Here is a 20,557-nt window from a genome sequence, read left to right as displayed (position 1 = left end):
AATTGGCCAGAAAAGCGCGCTAACGTCTCAGAGAGGAAACTGAAAGTAACCGGAACACCGCGTGGTACTCGTTACGAGTAACGAGCATCCCGAACACCCTGATATTCGCACGAATATCAAGCTCGGACGAGTACGTTCGCTCATCTCTAATTATGTTTTTAACTTCTTTGCCGTCATATTTTGCTATATTCAAAATGATATTAATGTTTATTCACCCCGCTCCAACTGGTAATCGGTAAAGAATTTTCTTGTATGTGGGAGAGATAACCACTTCTGAAGGCTTTAAGAGCTTATCACACATGGGATTTCTCAACATGCTGTAAAGCCTCCGCGCACAGAAGATCTTTTGTTTACTACAGAAAATGGAAGAATATCCATGTCTTATGCTTGTTGGTGTAATTTATTAAAGGAGCATAGGGTGTGTGAGAAAAGCTAAATATTTCATTAACCACTGAGAAGACATCTACCCATCTATGTTCATGTAAGAAGGTGCCTCATTAGAAACAACCTATGGCGATCACCTGATCACTCCGGGTTTAGTATCTTGGGGGGAATGAACAATTACATGGTTGCCATTTGGATGAGCAGGGGATCCTTGGTATGATGTCCACATGCTCTAATAGAACCGGGACAAATCCTTTAGCACCTTTAGTCAAGTGTTGTGACAACTTCACATTTTTAATGTAATGTTTGGAGCCGAGTTAATGAAAACATACAGAGCCAATTTGTTGGGTAATAATCACACTTCAGTACAAAACAAAAAGTTGCTAAAGTAGCTACTATGTAATCATAGAATGTTGACCACTACTCAATAAAACGTGTTTTAATAAATGAATTTAAAAAGCACACCCAAGCTATATTAATGTAACTAGTATACTGTTATCCCCATGTTTTTTTTTGTTTTTTTTTTTACAGAAGGGTCCTTTAGAGTAGTCTACAATTAGAAAGAATCCAGGGCAACAAAAGGAGAAGGTCAAGAAGGAATATAATACAACCAGACAGGAAGCAATCAACACCAAGTGTAATACACTCTTGAAATCCACATCAAAAAGTTCTATATAAAAAAACAAAACAAGTACACCTCCTGTGATTGGGTCAGCAAAATCAACCTACATCTCTCTAGGTTTCCCAGGGAAGCTTTTAGTTGGGGTACCAATGTATAAAAAAGGACTTTCTCCCATCAAAAGGCCGTACAGGATCATGAAAGCATATGATTAATCACCCTTGTGATATGGCTCATTTACACGTAATGATTATTGCTCAAAATGTGTTCAAACAAATGAATTTGAGCGATAATTGTGCAGTGTAAATGCAAAAAAATCGCTCGCTATTCGTTCACTTGTCGTTATTGCTGACTTTCAGTGAGCATAAAAATTATCACTGGCTTCTCGGTCCGTATAAATGCTCCCCGCTCAGCGCCAAGCAAGAAGCCCCCGATCCAACGATAAGTCTTTCTGTCCAAATGCTCTGCACAATTGCAACTACCTTAGCGGTGACGTCCGTGCTCGTGCAGACGTTTTAATGACAGTTATCCCAAGTAAAAGGAGCACAAAACAGGAACCTGTCACCTCCTATAAGCACCATAAACTAAACTATGGTGCTTATAGGATCGGTCCTGGAGGGTCTAGGGGTGTCATTTTTATATTTACCAGGCTCCCCACTCCCGCACTGTTACTACAGAAAGTTTGACGCTCCATCTATCATCGTGACTTTTCATTCAACACACATGCTCTACACCGTTCCTTTACATTTCTGGGGCGTTGTGCGATTATTTTGCTCACCAATTTCCAATGGCTGTACTACTTTATATAATTGTTTTTGGTGTGGATTTCAAGAGTATATCGCACTTGGTGCTGATTGCTTCTTGTGTGGTTGTATTATACTCCCTCCTTTCATTCCCCAAGCCTAGTCCCTGGCTAATTGAGGGGTCCTCCTTAAGAACCTATCTGTAAAGAAGTCTGTTTTGGGCTGTAATAGGGTGTGTATAAATGCAAGACCGAGCTTGTGGATCACTTTTTTCTTATAGCGGGAGCTCTAACTAGGCTGGGTCAAAATAAAGAGATAAGTATTTGTGTCTTATGTATATTGCTTTAGGCTGGTTGGGCAGACAGATTTTATTCATTAAAAGTGATGTTTTATTCATTGATGGTTAGCACTCTGTAATTACGTCGTAGCTGAATTAAAGGTAAAGAAAATGTATTCTAGACACTACACTTGCCAAACCTTCTTGCACAGCAGATATTAACTTTTACAGTGTCATCAGTTTTGTCTAACCATGAGAGCTTCATATTACTATACAAACGTACAATATCTGACACTTTACTGATGTCCCAAACAGAACATTTAGTTGGTAGAAGAAGTAGAGCATTGAAGTAGAGCCGCTCAAGCAGTGGGTGGCTCTCACTGGCTGAAATGTCATATATTATCTGTCCACTATAATTAAGATGCTTCTGGGCAGAAATTCATACATTCCAAAGGCTGATGATATTCAGATTTACTTGGCAGTTTCAACCCAAGTCTGTTGAAAAGATAAGTTGAAAAAGAAAGCAAATAATCAAGCGAGCAACATCCTTGCTGGGAATAGTAGAGCATTAGTATGGCCGGCAAATGTTCTCTATAATTCTATGGAAATGATCTAAACTATGGTTTGCATTAATTCCTAAAGAAAATAAGTGATGCTCTTCCTCCAACTATTTCACTTAAAAGCCAAATTGAAGCTACGCTATAACATCTGTCTAAAGGCATCAAAATATTCCGACATTAAAAAGACCACGTGGCACCTCGCCAATGATGATATGGAAAATGGTTCAATATAGATATTTCTTCAATTAGCCTTTGTCCTTCCAGAGTTTTAAGTATGTTTGGATGTTACGACAGGAAACTTATCAAATAGACCAATAAAATAATAGCTATATGTCATTTCCAGCCGTGTGTGGCCTTCTTAAATAGATTATGTAAAGCATATGACATTTTTTTTTTTTAAAGAAATGTCTATTTAGAGCACAGGCAAAGCTTTTTAAGTCTATGCTCTAAACTGAAGTTTATTTAAGAAACCTAGCCTCCAAAGTCTGACAAATGTAAATAGAAAATGTTTTAAATGGCAAAAAAGACCAAATTGTTAGGAACTGCATATTGGTTGCTGGCCAGTAGGTAGGATTTCAGGTTTTGCTATATAATCCTTTAAACATGTGGATTGAAATCTACTGGGAATTACCGTGTGAATGAAACAACTGAAGGGAGAAAGTAAAATGAGCTACTGTTTCCAGACACGAGTATTGTGGCTCTTTTGAAAAACAGTTCTTGGAAGCCTGTAGACCCCGTCAGAATAAATGAGCCGTTCCACTAAAGTTCTTTAGAATTTGGATTTATTGCTTATTATTTATTTACGGCTCCCGGTTACTGGGCTATAACATGGCATTTGTGTAGTAAAGAGTCTTATAAACTTGTGTGGTTTTGTACAATGTTTTGTATTGCTATTAATGTTATTATTTAATTTTGTTTTTCAGCTCTGTTTTCAAGGGGTCTGCAGTATGTGTTTATCACATGTCTGATATTCAAACTGTTTTTAATGGTCCATTTGCTCACAGAGAAGGTCCAAACCACCAGCTGATTCCTTATCAGGGTAGAATCCCCTATCCAAGGCCCGGTACGGTAAGTTACCAGGACAGCACTTAGCTTTGTGATTGTATCGTATAATTGTTTTTTATATATGGTACACTCTATGACTGAATGTACAAAATGACCTTTCTGAATCAATCAGCGGCATTTATAAGCACATATTGGGTGTGTAGACTGTGCCTAATTTGGCCACATTTGGCAAAATATACTAATGCAATTCTACAGGGTGTATAGGGGGCCATACACATAATTGTAAACACTTATTATGCCCAACAGGCATTTCCTTGGCAACAGAAGTTAGAAAGCTGGCTTACAAACTTGTGGTTTTGTATTATTTTAAAGAGCTTTGGATCATATTTAATGGGTAATAGGGAAACCTCATAATGATGTAGACATGTCTGTCCTACAGAAAATGAGCAAATTACTAGCAGCTTTCATTTACAGAAGTATCTCAGTAATGTATTAACCCCTTGAGTGGCGGGTTTCCTACCACCCTGTCGTGCCCACCAGGGAAGGTTTTTTTAAATGGTCTAATCATTGAATTTCAACTTATTTTGCAGTTGCGTCTCAAGAGCCATAACTTTTTCATTTTTCCATTGACATGGCCATATGAGGGCTTGTTTTTTGCGGGACAAGTTGTGATTTTTTAAAAACAAGGGGGGAGGAAAAAAAGAAATGGGGAAAAAAGAAAAAAAGGGGCCATGTCATTAAGGGGTTAAATAATGCATTAACTTCCTTCTCTGGGTCATTACGACGCATGGATACCACATGTGTGATTGTATTTTTGATTTTTTTTTACAAAGTAAAGGGAGACTAGTGTTTTTTATAATTTTTTAAATTTTTTAACTTTTTTTTTTTTTTTATTTTAATTTTTTGTCCCTTTAGGGGACTTCCACAGGGACCCATCAGGACCCCCTGATCACATTCCGGGGGTCTGATGGTGACAGCCCTTTACATGCTGCAGTGACAGCCCTTTATATGCTGCAGTCACATAGACTGCAGCATGTAAAGGGTTAACACAGCAGAGATCGGAGGTTTTCTCTGATCTCTGCTGTAAGAGCTGGTACCTAGCTGTCCTCTCACAGCCAAGCACCAAGCTCTCCCTGCCACAGAGACCATCGGCTGGCTTCTGACAAGCCGATGGTCTCTATGGCAACCTGTAAACAAAGCAGGAGATTACCGTCAGATCGGCAATATCTTCTGCTGGTTTTTCAAAGCCCTTGCTTTGTTCTCTGTGGATCTGTGCAGGCAGAGCACACTGTCACAGCTTGTGGCACTGTGCTCTGCAGCTCCCATAGTGATACATAGCCCGGAAATCTTCCGGGCTATGTTGCTATGAGCAGTGGAGCTCGTCCCGGAAAATTTCCGGGCGTGCCACTCAAGGGGTTAAGGGCCATTCAACCGTAATGATTATTGCGCAAAATTCGTTCAAACGAACGAAAATGCGTGATAATTGTTACATCTAAATGCAAAGCCATCATTTACTTTTCATTTACTTTTCGTTTGTTGCTCACTTTCAACCAACATAAAACTAATCACTGGTTTGCTCCCTTCTCGCTGCCTCTAAACGCTCCACACTTATAATGTGAAGCGCTGAGCGAGAAGTCAGCGATACTCAGCGGTGATCTGCCTGTCTAAACATTCTGCCGAACAACTAGCGGTGACATCACCCGCTCGTGTGGTTTGTTTAACCAACAGTCGTCCCATGTAAATGGGGCATTAAGGATGACCCTTCGCCTTGGAGGTACTTTACATAGGATAAAAGGGAAAAATAACCCCTAATACATTTTCATAATGAGAGTGCGCCTATTAAAAGTAGGAACCATCAAAAATAGAGTAGGTAAGTCAGAAGCTTGTCAGTATTCCCAGTTACTCCAAATTTATGGCAATGTCCACATAGGATGCAGACATTAAGTGGACTTATAAACATACTTTCCATGACCTGCTGACAGGGAAGCTGCAGGGAATTTGAAAATAAATGGCATGTTACTAAAAAAAAAAAAAAAAAAAAAAAAAAGGGTTTTTTTCCCCAATCTTTCCTTGCACTTTATTCTTCCCTTTGGTTTATTTTGTAAGAAAAACACAATTTAACACACTGACTACTGGAATGTATATTTTAACTCCTTGTTCTCTTGCACCCGTCCACAGCCTTGATCATATTGCTGTGGTGGAATATGCAGTAGAATATGGGAATAAGAAGGTAGTATATAATGTGGTACATATATACAACTTAAACTGGTCATCCTAATGTTTACGTACGTACAGAAACCTGCCATCCTGACTTGGTCCAAAGCTTTATGGGTCATTTACACGTAACAATTTATCGCTCAAAATTCGTTCAAACTAATGAATTTGAGCAATAATCTCGCACTGTAAAGGCAAAAAAACAACTCCCTATCCGTTCACTTGTTATTATCGCTGACTTTCAGTCAGCATAAAAAACATTTCTGGATCGCGGCTTCTCGTTCTGTGTAAACGCTCCCCACTCGCCCCTTTACATAGAAGGTGAAGCGCTGAGTGACAAGCCCGTGAACCAGTGGCAAAGTGTGCCTGTCTACACGCTCTGCAGGAGCGCCAACGACCTTAGCAAAGACGTTGGTGCTCGTGCAATCGTTTAACTGACTGTCAGCCCATGTAAAAAGGGCCATTACATTGTATAGCACTAGTATGTAAATGGCCTCAATTAATACAAAGACCATTTGTGTTTTGCTACTCTCTATTTCCAATGCATTCAAAATGTTCCCTGTGCATAAATAACTCTAGTACCTGTTTTCCTTTGAATGAACTAACTGCCATGTCAACCATGCCTTGTGCTGTTTGTAGCCAGCCCCTACTACTATTTTTCATAAATTGATATAATTAAGTTTTGTTTTTTTTTTAATTCCTATTAACTTTTATCTGTGTGAACCCTTTTGTTGATAACATGTACAGCTTGTATACAATGGTATGATTCTATTTCCCCTCGTCATCCTGACAGCATACACATGGAGGATGTCCACTGGACCCCTGTTGGGACAGGAAGCGGAAAAACATACAAAAGGCACCTCCCGCCACCAGCTCACCAGTGTCTTCCTGTCCCTACAGGACAGTCCAAGCGGAAGCCTCCAGGTGTATGCTGGAGGCAAGAAGAAAGAAGAAATTCCTATGCAGCCTGTCCGCCCGTGGGGGGACGACTCTCTGGTCGGGCTGGCAGAGCTTGCGCGGGTGAGACCCTACGTGGGGACCCTCACCCGCAGGATCCAAAACCAGCACCACGTTCCCTGCGGGGAACCCTTCCCTAGCGCGCTGCCCAGTGGGGTTGTCGCACTGGGAAGAAACAGCCCGTACCTGCAGGGCTTGGAAGCCTCCTCCGGATCAGGCACCCGCTCTGGACGTCGGCCCGGGACCCTGACTTCCAGCGATCCTCTGTCGGCGTGAGCAGGTATGCCAGCGAGGGGGGGGGGGTAGAGCGCGCGGCGCGGGCCGGCGGCTGCGCTCGATCCGACGTCCCCGGACATCTATGCGCCCTCCTCAGAGCCCGACGCAGAGTGTATCCCCCGGGTCCGGCGCGGCGGCATGACGTCAGCACGGCCGCGTCACGGGGGGGCGGGGCCTCGAGGAAAAAGGCGCCAAATTTGAAAATCAAAAAAAAAAAAAAAAAAAAAAAAGAGAAGAAAAGGAGAAAGCAGGATTCCCCACATGTCTTCGGTCTGCACCTAAGTAAAGATGTCGGCCAGAGAGGACACGGAGAGCAACCCGCTGGTGAGTAAACCTCCGGGGGCTCACACCAGGGGTAACGAAGGGTCAGGTGCTGGAAAACCCCCCCTTTTGTTTCTGCTGTCTCCGTCTCTTAGGACAGAGAAGCACAAAAGAGCAGAGAGGCCAAGAAGCGCGTGCGCAAGTGCCCAGTCTGCCTGCGGCGACTGGACGAGGGACACACCAAACCCTTATGCGCAGCCTGCACAGAGAAGGTGGTCCGGGAGGAAGGCCCCTCGGGCATATCAGACATCCGAGCTATGATCCGCGAGGAGATCGAGGCCTCTCTCTCGTCTCTTTCCGTTCCGCCCCCCACGAAAAGGGTAAAGCGGTCACGGATAGAAGAATCAGACTCGGAGGAAGGGTTCTTAGAGGATTCCCCCTCAGAATCCATACCGCCCATGGAAGAAACGAGGAAGTACTTCTTCGCATCGGCGGATCTGGGGCAGCTACTAACAGCGGTCCGTCACACCATGCAGGTGGAGGAACAGGCACCACAGCAGCCATCCCTCCAGGATACCCTGTTCCGGGGACTCATACCTCAGCCCAAACCATCATTCCCGGTCAACGATATCCTAAAACAGCTCATCTTGACCGAGTGGAAACAGGCAGAACGCAAGTTTTTCCTGTCTAAGGAGTTTAGAGAGCGTATGGTCTTCACCCCGGAAGACATTGAATTCTTGGACACCGTCCCGAAGGTGGACTTGGCGGTCGCCAGGGTCTCGAAGAAGGCTGCCCTCCCCTTTGAGGACATCTCCCAGTTGCGGGACCCACTGGATTCACGAGTGGATGCGGCAATGAAGAAGGCCTGGGAGTCGGCGGCCCTCACCATGAAGACCAACATTACGGCCACGTCGGTAGCGAGATCCATGACGGTCTGGCTAGACCAACTCCAGGCCCTGGTCTCGCAAAGGGGTTCGAGGGAAGATATCGCCAACTGCCTTCCCCTCCTCCAACAGGCCACCGGCTTCCTGGCGGACGCCTCGATGGAGTCAGTAAGGTTTGGGGCCCGGTCGGCGGCACTTTCGAACACTGCCAGGAGGGCCGTCTGGGTAAAAGCCTGGACAGGGGACAATGCCTCCAAGAACAGGCTTTGCTCTTTGCCCTTCCAGGGACATCGCATCTTCGGACCCTCCCTGGATACACTCCTGGAGAAGGCCTCAGACAAAAGTCAGGGGCTACCAGCAGACAGACCCGTCAAGCGGCCTTCCTCCTCCTACCCTCCTCCCTTTGTCCCCCCGAGAACATACAGGGGGAAGGGGAAAACCGGACGCTGGTCTTACCCCAAAGGCGGAAAGGGTGAGAATCCGCCCATCGGGATCCGGCAGGTGGGGGGCAGACTTAGGGGGTTCGCCAATAGATGGAGCGAAATAACCTCCAATCCCTGGGCCCTTCGCCTGGTCTCAGAGGGCTATACAATTGAGCTTTCCGCCCCCCCTCCCCGGAGGTTCGTGGTTACCCCCTGCCAGTCACCCGCGTCGGCCCGGGCCCTCCAGTCGGGGGTACGGGACCTGCTATCCCTGGGGGCCATTATCCCAGTTCCCGTAGAGGAACGGTTCAAAGGCTGCTACTCCCCCTTGTTTCTTATTAAGAAGCCTAACGGGGCCTACAGAGTTATAATCAACCTGAAATACCTGAATAAATCTATAACATACCGAAGATTTAAAATGGAATCAGTAAGATCAGCGATCCCCCTAATCACACCAGATAGCGTCATGGCCACGGTGGACTTAAAAGACGCCTATTATCATATTCCTATACACTCAGACTCCCAACAGTTTCTTCGATTCGCCCTGATGATGGAAGGGTCAGTCTCACATTACCAATTCACATGCCTGCCGTTCGGGATTTCCTCCGCACCTCGGGTATTCTCCAAACTAGTATTGGAGATGGTAGCAGCACTAAGAACGGACAAAGTACTAATTGTCCCATACCTCGACGATTTCCTGCTTATAGCAGGATCACCCTCGGAACTCCAGCACCGGGTCAACCTCACCCTCCGCCTGTTCGAGTCGCTAGGTTGGATCATTAACTTCGACAAATCCAATCTTCAGCCCGAACAAAGCAAAAAGTTCCTAGGGGTTATCCTGGACTCACACCACCAGTGCTCTTCCCTCCCGCTAGAAAAGCAAAAAACAATCCAAGACGAAAGCCGGGCACTTTCGTTAGCCTCCCAGGTTTCCCTTAGGAGAGGCATGAGGGTCCTCGGTCTCATGACAGCCTGTATTGGAGTAGTCCCGTGGGCCCAGTTACATGGTAGAACTCTCCAGGACTTTATCCTGAGCAACTGGGACAAATCTCCAGCTTCCCTGGATCAGGAAGTCACCCTCACTCACAAAGTAAGGTCCTCCTTGGGGTGGTGGACGTCTATCTCCAACCTCGCCAGGCCCACAAGTTGGGACCCGGCATCCCCAGTATCCATCTTCACGGACGCGAGCGCAACTGGCTGGGGGGCCCACTTAGGCTGTCGCTATGTCCAGGGGGTCTGGAACCAGAAAGAGGCCACTCAATCCTCCAATTACAAGGAGCTTTGCGCGGTCTGGAGGGCCATCCGAGACCTCGAGACAGAGATCGGGGGTAGACCCATTAAAATATTCTCGGATAACATAACAACTGTGTCCCTCATTCGCCACCAGGGATCCACGCGGAACCCCCGACTACAAGACCTGGCGGCGAAAGTGCTCGGGTGGATAGAGCAGCGGATGCCTTCCGTTTCAGCGTTCCACGTAAGGGGCCCAGAGAACACCATGGCAGACTACCTCAGCCGCAGGAGGATAGACCCTGGGGAGTGGGCACTACATCCAGAGGCATTCCAACTGATTACAGAAAGATGGGGGACTCCAAAGGTGGATTTGTTTGCCTCTCGGGAGAACAACAAGTGTCCCCGGTTCTTTTCCAGGGGGGCAGACGGGGGCTCCCTGGGAATAGACGCACTATCCCAAGCATGGGAATGGGACCTGACATACGCCTTCCCACCTATTCCCCTGATCCCTCGGGTTCTAAAGAAGATCCAAGGGTCCCCGGGCTCCGTTATCCTGGTAGCCCCATTCTGGCCCAAGAGACCTTGGTTCCCGCTCCTGGCCGCTCTATCAACACAGGAGCCCCTACATCTGCCGTGGAGAGACGACCTCCTACAACAGGGTCCCCTGATTTGCCCAAAAACCCGACAGTTCAGACTAGCGGCCTGGAAGCTGTGCGGGTAAAATATCTGAACCAGGGCCTATCAGGGAGGGTGACCACCACCTTATGTGAGAGTCTCAAAGAGTCCACCAGGAACATATACACCAGGGTGTGGGACACCTTCTCTAGGTGGTTGGGGCACAGTATTCACGACCTCCAACAACCAGACATTAATAAGATTCTAGAGTTCCTTCAGGATGGACTGGACATGGGCCTAAAACCTGGTACCCTTAAGGTCCAGGTGGCCGCCCTAGGAGCCTTCTTTGACTTCCCGTTAGCCGACCATAGGCTAGTCAAAAAATACCTTAAAGGAGCAGTTAGACTTCACCCCTTTATAAGAAGAACCATGCCCCCATGGGACCTGAATCTTGTTTTACAGGCCCTTTGCGCACATCCCTTCGAGCCCCTGGAAGAACTCTCAGTTAAGACCCTCTCATATAAAGTTGCCTTCCTAGTGGCCATTACATCCGCCAGGCGGATCGGGGAAATCCAAGCTCTCTCTATAAAAACCCCATATATGACCATCTTCCCGGACAAGATAGAGTTTAGACCCGACCCCTTCTTTCAACCGAAAGTCCTTACGGACTTTCACAGAGAGCAAAAAATAGTACTTCCCTCCTTCTGCCAGGAACCCCGGAACACTACGGAACAGAGGTTCCATAACCTAGACGTGAGACGAGCAGTTCTGAAGTACTTAGAGGTCTCACATACCTTTAGGAAATCTAATAACCTCTTCATTCAATTTCAGGGTCCACGCAGAGGAGGGGCCGCTACTAAGGACTCCCTAGCGCGGTGGGTCAGGAGGGCCGTAGAAGAGGCATACAGATCCCAAGGGATCCCACTCCCGGGCGAAGTTAGAGCCCATTCTACTAGGGCGGTCGCCTGTTCCTGGGCGGAGAGAGCCCAGGCGACAACCGACCAGATTTGCAGAGCCGCCACATGGTCAAGCACCCATACTTTTGTAAAACACTACCGTCTGGACGTGGGGGCCAGCCGGGACACTGCCTTTGGGCGGAAAGTTCTGCAAGCAGTGGTCCCTCCCTAAAGCCCTTGATTGTTGGTATTCCTCCATGTGTATGCTGTCAGGATGACGAGGGGAAGACAGGAATTAGGTTTACCTGTTAATTCCTTTTCTGGAGTCATCCTGACAGCATAGGGGCTTTTCCCTCCCCTTCAGTTATCCTTCTCTACGTGAAGTAACGTATTGTACTATAAGTTTCGTTATTAAAAATGAGTGATTAAGCAAAGCCGGGTCACTGTAGTTATTTGGTACACACTGGTGAGCTGGTGGCGGGAGGTGCCTTTTGTATGTTTTTCCGCTTCCTGTCCCAACAGGGGTCCAGTGGACATCCTCCATGTGTATGCTGTCAGGATGACTCCAGAAAAGGAATTAACAGGTAAACCTAATTCCTGTCTTCTGTTGTCTTTTTTTCAGTGCCCAGGGGGTGCATTTACTCCAAATGTGCACACAACTAAGGAATTCCCAGATGATGTTGTAACCTTCATAAGAAACCATCCACTTATGTTCAACTTAGTTTATCCAGTGCATAAGAGACCACTTCTAATAAGAACAGGCACTGTTTACAAGTACACAAAAATAGTGGTGGATAGAGTAAACGCAGCAGATGGGAAGTATCACGTCTTGTTTCTTGGGACAGGTAAGCAGAATAAATGAAATGCAATTTATACATATATACAGTAAGTGTCAGTCCAGACTACCTTGAGCCCACCAGATGTGATGAGGGCCTACCATCCACTTATAGAGAACAGGTGCATGTATCATAAACCTTATTAGACCTCCAAGGTCCATTATCATGTTGAGGCCTGATGGGCCCTTAAATATACTTTTCATCTAGATGGTGATAGATTTACTGTAATGATTCTGTATTGTATTATGTGAGATGCTGTTTCATAGGCATTGTTTATATATAGAACTATTTGCTTTTGTGGCTGTAAAATAATCACTTATCTTCAGCCTCACAAACCCGCGTAGGATGTGCGTGTGACTAAATATATCTTTTGTACATTGCAAGTCAGTAACATTGCATAATTTAACACCTGTTTTACTCACTTGATAAAGCCATTAACATCTGTTACGTCAGCTACGTTGTGTGTAACAGTTTCCCTGCGCACTAAGGCAGGTGGGCTTTAACGACAAGCTCTCGCCCCATCAGCAGCAGGTGTCAGCTATAGCAAACAGCTGACACCTGCTGCAATGGCTGGGATCAGCATATGGGGAAATATACCAATGCAGTTCATAGTAGGGACTATATGATTTCAAGAGCACATCATTCTAAACATTCATTATGCTCAGCAGGTATTTCCTAGGTTAAGTCAACAAGCTTTAAAAAATGTTCTTAATGTATTTTTGCATGGGGCAATTATGACCAAAATGGAAACAGCGAATTCGGGCAATAATTGTCCTATGTACACATGGCCGCTAATAGGGCACTGAGCGAGAGAACGGAGAGATAAAAACAAAGCAAATGTTGGACTCTATAAACAGGTGCCGCTCAGTGTTTGAGCGACTCCGGTTTACTGTGACTGGAGATGGATGGCTGCCACCATTCACGTGAACAACTATCACTCTTGTGTAAAGCACAGGAGTGATAGTCAGACGGCAGCCCATGCGAGGTTGTTAGATGCTTATGCGTCCCATGTAAAGGTACCCTTACAAATTTATGGTTTTATATTATTTGAAAAAGTTTTCCATCTGCACGTTGAATGTACAGTAGAAAAACTTTAGATTTCATATAGGTTTTTCAATCTTATGGAAAAAGAGCAAATTACTAGCAGCTTTCTTTTGCATGGAAAAATGCATCAAAATAAGTAAAACATTATTTATGTCTTACAATGAAAAAAAAAAGTGAAATTGCTGGGTTTTTTTCCATCATCTCCTACCCCACCACCCTGAATCACTTAATAAAACGTTACCAGTGAGTAAGGCTTCAATCACTTCAGTGTCGGAGGTTCCATTCAGAGGCTTCATTTCTGAAGTTTATTGAAATACAGGTCGAGATACTGATGTAACAATGGTAACGCATGTCGCATTAGCGGGTTGCTGGGGTAATAAGTTACTGCTCAGTGTGACTATGCTATTTGCAAAACACAGCCACTATTTACTTTGAATGTCAGCGGCTGTGTTATTCAATTCGCATAGCATGGCTGTAACGTGCGGGGTGGTCTCCGCTGCAGATGTAGTGTGCCAAGCGTCTATGTTGTTGCTACAGCTATAGAATCAATTGCAGCGCAATTTCAGCTTGTAAAATGCCTGAAGGCACAACGGAAGCTGAGCAAACCCCAATAAAGTCAATAGGGTCTGTTCAGGGGCATTCAGTTCCATCATAGGACAGACCCATTTTACATTAGAATCACATTTTCTTGCTCTGTATGTAGACTAATGTGGGGCCATTGAAAAAATGTATCCTGCAAAAATTAAGCCCTCATGAGGATACATCAATGGCAAAATAAAAGTCTGACTTTCAGAATGTGGAAATGAACAAATCAAAAAAGAACCCTGTGGCCTTAAGAGGTTTAACCCTTTCCAATCCAGTTTGTAGCCTGGTTTTCCTAGGGGGCTTACTCTTTTTCTGTCATTATACAACGGCGCTATATGCTGGCTAAAGCCAGTACTGCATGAGGTGACACGTTGGATAGGCTCCAACAGCAGAGAGGCTGGCAATATACAGTAAGAGAACCCCGACGGATGTCTTCCAACCTCTGAAGTGTACAGCCTTAAATCATAATGTCTTCAGGGGTCAGACAGTGGATTGGAAAGGGTTAAGCTGGGGGGAAAGATGACCGTGCACAAGCACAACTACTGGAAGGGCATCTACCCCCTCCGAGAAAATAATGATGTTGCAGGAGGCACTATACTGTTGATGAAACAGTGACATTACTAGGTTTTTCTTTTCTAAGGCTATGCTTCTTACTATTCTTGCAATTGGAATGACAATGAATTATACAATTACATTAACCCAGCGGGTGAAAAGAGACATTACATGTGTATACATCTGGTTGCATGAAGCATGCAGAAAGTTTTTGTAAAACCTTTTTTTTATGATTGAAGGAAACCTCATTTGTACAGGTGTCTGGTACAGGTGATACACATTTGTACAGGTGTCTATACTAGGTAATCATATTGTAATTATCTACTCAAGATTTGTAAGGCCAGTGCATGAATGAACATGAGGTTCTGCCTCACACTCTGCACCATTGTGTAAATGTGATAATACAATCCACATTCAGTAAATCAGTAGCTGGCTTGGATACCATTTCATCTTTTACACATATGTTCCCAGAGTGTGTAAGTCTCATTTATATGGATATATTTACAAATGACTATGCGGCTTTCCGCGCATCAGAGAATAAGAGTTGCTGTGATGTTCTGCCATACACTGCATTTGATCCTGCATATTATTGTACGTTGTAATCAGCAAAACCGTACTCTATTGTTAAATAAAGCATATTGCTGTTTATACACAGAATGAAGGACAACAGAAACAAATACATTCCTCTGGCATACAAATAGCATATATTAACAGGCAGTGTCTTAAATTAACACTGAAAAAAATGTTATGCATTTTTTAGTCTCCTCACTACTACAATATTTAACCTCTTTCTTCTGGTATCTTTCCTTCCTCCTTTAAACATGCTGTCATGTCCCATTACTAAACAAAACTGCCTCTTGACATGTGCTGTGCAGCCAATTACCGACCCGTCTCTAATCTCCCCTTCATCTCCAAACTCTTGGAACGTCAGGTCTACTCTAGTCTAATAAGCTATCTCTCAGATAACTTTCTTCTTGACCCCTTACACTGCTTACAGTCTGACTTTTGAACTTTACATTCTACAGATACGGCCCTTTCTAAACTGACAATCACCTGACAGCTTAATCTAATGGCAACTACTCTTTACTGATTCTTCTGGATCTCTCTGCGGTGTCTAACACTGTAGATCACCAACTTCTCCTCAGTTTGCTTCGCTCTATTGGCCTTAAGGATACCATTCTCACTTGGCTTTCCTCCTACCTCTCTACATGTTTGTTCAATGTATCGTTTGCCAGCTCCAATTCTTCTCCTCCTCCATAGCTATTGGGGTACCTTGGGGTTTGGTCCACAGCCCCATACTCTTTTCTATGTATATGGCCCCTGTTGGACAAACTATGAGTAGATTTGGCTTTTGAACTATCTCCCTGCTGACACCTATCTATACGTATACTTTTTCCTGTGACCTCATATCTTCACTACTACAAAAAGTCAGTGATTGTCTGTCCGCTGTATCCAACATTGTCATATCTCCTTCTAAAACTGAATTTCTCAAAAACTTAACTTCCTATGTTTCTGCCTTCTCCTGACCAACCTAATTCTGATATCGCCATCTTTGTGTGAGTATTATCTCATAAGCAACGCTGTCACTGTCTTTGGGCTCATTTTTTACTCCCTTCTTTCCTTTATTCTCTACATTCAATCACTTAGTCAGTCATGCCACTTGCACCTCAAAAACATCTCCTGAATCTGCCCTTTCCTGACATCAAAAATTTTAATTGTTGCCCTTATCCACTCTCAACCTAATTACTGCAACTCACTGCTGCTTAGTCTTCCCCCTCACTTAAAGGGGTTGTCCCGCGGTGAAATAAAAAAAAAAATTTTTTCTACATACTCCCACATTGTGCCCCGTTAAAAACAATCCCTTTGTTATTTAAAAAAAAAATCGCTTACCTGCATCCCCGTTCGGGCAGTTTCTTCTTTTCTTCTTTTAAAGATGGCCGCCGGTCCTTTCCCAAGGTGCACCGCGGTCTTCTCCCATGGTGCACCGTGGATTATCTTCTCCTGTCTTGCGTTCCATTGCCAATTACAGCCACCTAATTGGCTGATCGGCACCACGTGACGGAGGCGGAGCTACGATGACGATGCGCAGACCACAGCTCTCCGGCGTGAGCACGCCGGAGCGGCCCCAGTCAACACAGCAGAAGACCGGACAGCGCAAGCGCGTCTAAAGAAGGCACAAGATACAGAAATTAGTCGGAGCCATGGAGACGGGGACGCCAGCAACGGAGTGGGTAAGTGTATAACTTCTGTATGGCTCATATTTAATGCACGATGTATATTACAAAGTGCATTAATATGGCCATACAGAAGTGTATAACCCCACTTGATTTCACGGGACAACCCCTTTAACTCTCCCCTCTTCGATCCATCCTGAATGCAGCAGCCATGCTTAGCTTCTTGTCCAGCCACAACACTGGTGCCTCCACACTATGCCAGTCACTCCGTTGGTTGTACATAAACCATAGAATACAACTTTTAAACTCCTAATGTATTCATAAAGCTCTCCACAGTGCTGCACGACCCTACATCTCCTCCCTCATCTCAGTCTATCACCCTACCCATGCTGTTAAGTTCCCCTTTAATTTGAACCTTCTACTCCCATCTCCAAAATTTTTCCAGGGTGGCACTAGTTTTCTGAAATGTGCTACCCGAGACAATCATGTTAATTCCCAACACCCACATTTTTTAAGTGTGCTCTAAAAACACCTCTTTTTGGGGAGGTCTATTATATTCCCTAATTTAACTTGTCTCCATTTACCATGCTTCTACACTCCCACCTTGGAAATCCTATCCCCTTCTTCTTGTATATACACAGATCTAGCTGATGACTGCCTCAGTCAGCTTTATGTATATATGTTTAGTACCCTGTACTTTTCTTTGTTTGCTTAATTGTACAGAGCAAGCTCTTGTACCTCTTGTATTAACCGCTATTACCTTATAGTCTGGAAGCTGTTAAGAGTAGGGCCTTCACCACTGTTGTTTAAGTGGTCTATCAGTTTAATTCTCATGTTTTGTCTTATTTTGTGTATGCTCCCTCTGACTTGTAAAGCGCTGCAGAATATGTTGGAGCTAAAAGATTATATGTATTTCCCTGGTGAAAACCCACACATTTAATACTTCTCAAAGCAAAGAGGGGGTGCGATTGTATTACATCTAAACAGTCCTGTGTGAGCTAAATACATCGTCGGCTGACCCAAAACTAGGACTTACTGATTTACTTGCATGCAACAGACTGAAGCTGGCTTTACACATTATAATTTTGGCTAGATCAACCAACTGTCTTGTGTATGGAGGTGTTCCAACTCCATAGTCTGCATATGTCTGTGCATGTTGGATTTGTTTGCAGTGGAGACAAGCGGCTGCCAGGGATATCTGGCAGTGGCTTATTCCTTTTCACCCACTGAAGAAAACATGCATGCTCTGCCAAGCCTGCATTTCTATGGTGAAGTCAGAAGGGCTAGTTTTAAACACCCCAAGCGTTTTGCTGACAGCTATCTAAAGTATGTGGCCATTTTAACACTCCCTCTCCCATATCCATCAATCTCAATAACTGCTTCCCTTATGCTAAGGAAGATAAGAGAAGAGGCAGTTAATCTTCAACAGAGATGTGAGGCGGATGTTTGGTAAAAATTGACATTAGCATAATATATTGGAAAACGTATTCGCCACCTCTTGTACCTCTTTGTACACTTAATGGAAAAGTCAAAGATCTTGGACTGTCTTTAAACAGTCAAGTGCAGGCAGAGTAGCTCACATTATAGCTTATTACTTATTGTTTCAAACATACAGAAGGAAAACTTTCACCTTAAAGGGGACTACATTACTAACACTTTTTGTATTGATTAGAAAAATGGGATGTGTTTACCTGGTTCTAATCTGTTTTTATTTTTTGATTGTAGAATTTTTTTTTTTTATTCTGCTGTCTATATGTGACTATGGGGACTGCCATGTTGTCTGAGATACAGTTAATAGCATCTAGTGCATTTAAGAGAAATGCTGTACAATAGTCTCATGGGCCATTCACACAATGGACAAGAGGGGACCCGTTGACTTTGTATGGAAGACTGCATAGGTCATAGAACATGTCTAGAACAGAGGTCATTTTGCAAGGAGGGGGAGTAGATATCCAAAGTTTACACCAGTCGTGAATAATGGATCCTGTGTTATTTACTTATAGGTGTTTCTTTCAGTGTAATCCTGCCTGTGATTTGGTGGACTTTCCCTGCAGACCAGGAAGTTACAGACTAGTCTTAGGCTCTGTGGTCAGTGTGAAAAATGCAAGATTTTATTTTTTTTTAAGTATAGATTAACAAAAATCCCCCAAATTCTTAGGAAATATGGTAACACAAAAATGTTATTTATATAATAGATCAATTTCTACGACACATTCCCTTTAATGGTGAGTATTTATTTGTACAGTGCATTGTTAATCACTGTGACACTTGTAGTTGTTTCTGCCATAAAATATCTGACATAGTCACACTGAATTGGTGGACTGCATCTCAGACTGCATTAACTTCGCAGCCAGTCACACATGTTTATTGCTCTGTCTGCCAAGGCATTATAGCTCTGCCAGGTTTAGCATTCTTATTGGATAGCTTTATAGTTCTGGATCGGACTGTGCTCTAGTGTTTAAATTTTATGGAATTACTATCACAGAAAGATTTCACTAAAACAAGATTCATGTAAACCAAGTATATGCTTATTTGACATAAGTTTATCAAGTGCTGACAAACTCTTTTTTCGTGAGTAGCTCTTTTAAGTCCTTTGTTCTGAAGAAGCTGCTTTCACACAAAACTTTTCACAGAGATGCTGAATGATAATGAACATGCTTTTACACAAAAAAGAAAAGTCTTCTTTCTGTAGATGTTTTGTTTATACGCCTAACTAATGCTATTTTATCTGATTTCTCAAAAAATAATTGTTATACTTACTACAGAGATTAACAAAATGCATTGTGCCACAACTGTGCTGTAATTCGGACTTTACATGAACACCAACGGAAAACTCAGGCTTTTCTCAACTATTTGACCAGAGCATGTGTGGCAAAATGTGTTAGTCCTTATTTCATTTCAGGAGCAACCTGAGGGTGGAGACACTTGATGCAGCTGTCCACACGTGGTCAAACCATGCCCACTAATGGCGGACAGTGACCACACAAATTACTGGAAAAATTGTGTAGCCATTGGCAATCATAGATGGGTGTGAGTAAACCACCCCAACCCATTTGGGGCCTGACATTTCACATTCCCCACTCCACCCCCTCTTGTTTCAGGCCCTGGGACTGGACAGTTAAAGCATACCTGACCTTTTACATGACCTATCAAAATAGGCTACTGTGTGTGTACATGAGGAATAACACTATCACTGGCCATTAATATCCTTTGTATTCTGCATGTTTACCATTTTCCCTACTGTTGGCTGTATTTCAGATTTTCAAGTCACTCTGATTTGGTGTTCGGAGCCTACTTTTATGCTGTCTTCTATTTGCTGTTCACAGAGAAGACAGCAGACTATGCTCCCTAATTGTCTCTAACACACACAGAAAAGTAACCTCTTGGAGGACACTAGAAACTTCCTGAGAAATGGAGATTTGAATAAATAGTAAATAACTTGCCATTAACTCAAAAAGCACTTTTGTGGGAGTATCTGCTTCTCTCCTTCATCTTCTCCCCCTCCCTTTATAGACTTCTATGGCAGCATGAGTGATCAGCCTCCTTCACTTCCTGCGTTCTGTCTTAATAGCCTTGTTGCTATAGACAGACTTCACTTGACAACAGGCAGTGGGGAGCAAATTAGAAGGAGTGAGTGGAGCTGTGGGTATTAGGTAAAAAAGTGATTAGCATAAGTGGATTCTAAAATTACCACCACTTAAGGAAAAAGTACAGTACACTCTGGATAATACTGCATTTTAAAGGTTCTTATCAGGTCTATCTACAAGAACCACCGAGCAATTCCAGCATTCTTTTCTAAGATTTGAGATATCAATGTTAGGGGTCCATGAGTGTATGCCCATTTTATAGCAAGAGCAAGGCATTCCTTCCGTAATATTGAATACTATTTCCCTACTGTGTTTAACTCATGACTCAGATTACTGGGTGTTCCTCTTGCATGTTTTTGTTTTCAAATAATTGCAGTAACTACATTCCAGGGAAAATCAGTAGAAACCTTTAAAGTTCTGTCATGCTGTTGTT

At 43.8% G+C, this 20,557-nt stretch overlaps 1 protein-coding gene across 1 annotated transcript in view; it reads left to right on the top strand.

Moving 5' to 3' along the window:
* SEMA3C (semaphorin 3C) overlaps nt 1-20,557 on the top strand; it is a 156,729-nt gene that overhangs the window by 111,965 nt on the left and 24,207 nt on the right. The window contains exons 11-12 of the mRNA XM_066592009.1: nt 3,507-3,651; nt 11,969-12,191. Of these exons, the coding sequence (XP_066448106.1) occupies nt 3,507-3,651; nt 11,969-12,191 (368 nt within the window). The remainder of the gene's footprint in view (nt 1-3,506; nt 3,652-11,968; nt 12,192-20,557) is intronic.

The sequence above is a fragment of the Eleutherodactylus coqui genome, chromosome 2 (assembly GCF_035609145.1).
Source record: "Eleutherodactylus coqui strain aEleCoq1 chromosome 2, aEleCoq1.hap1, whole genome shotgun sequence".
NCBI classification, from domain to species: Eukaryota; Metazoa; Chordata; class Amphibia; order Anura; family Eleutherodactylidae; genus Eleutherodactylus; species Eleutherodactylus coqui.
This window is presented reverse-complemented; position numbering and strand designations above follow the sequence as displayed.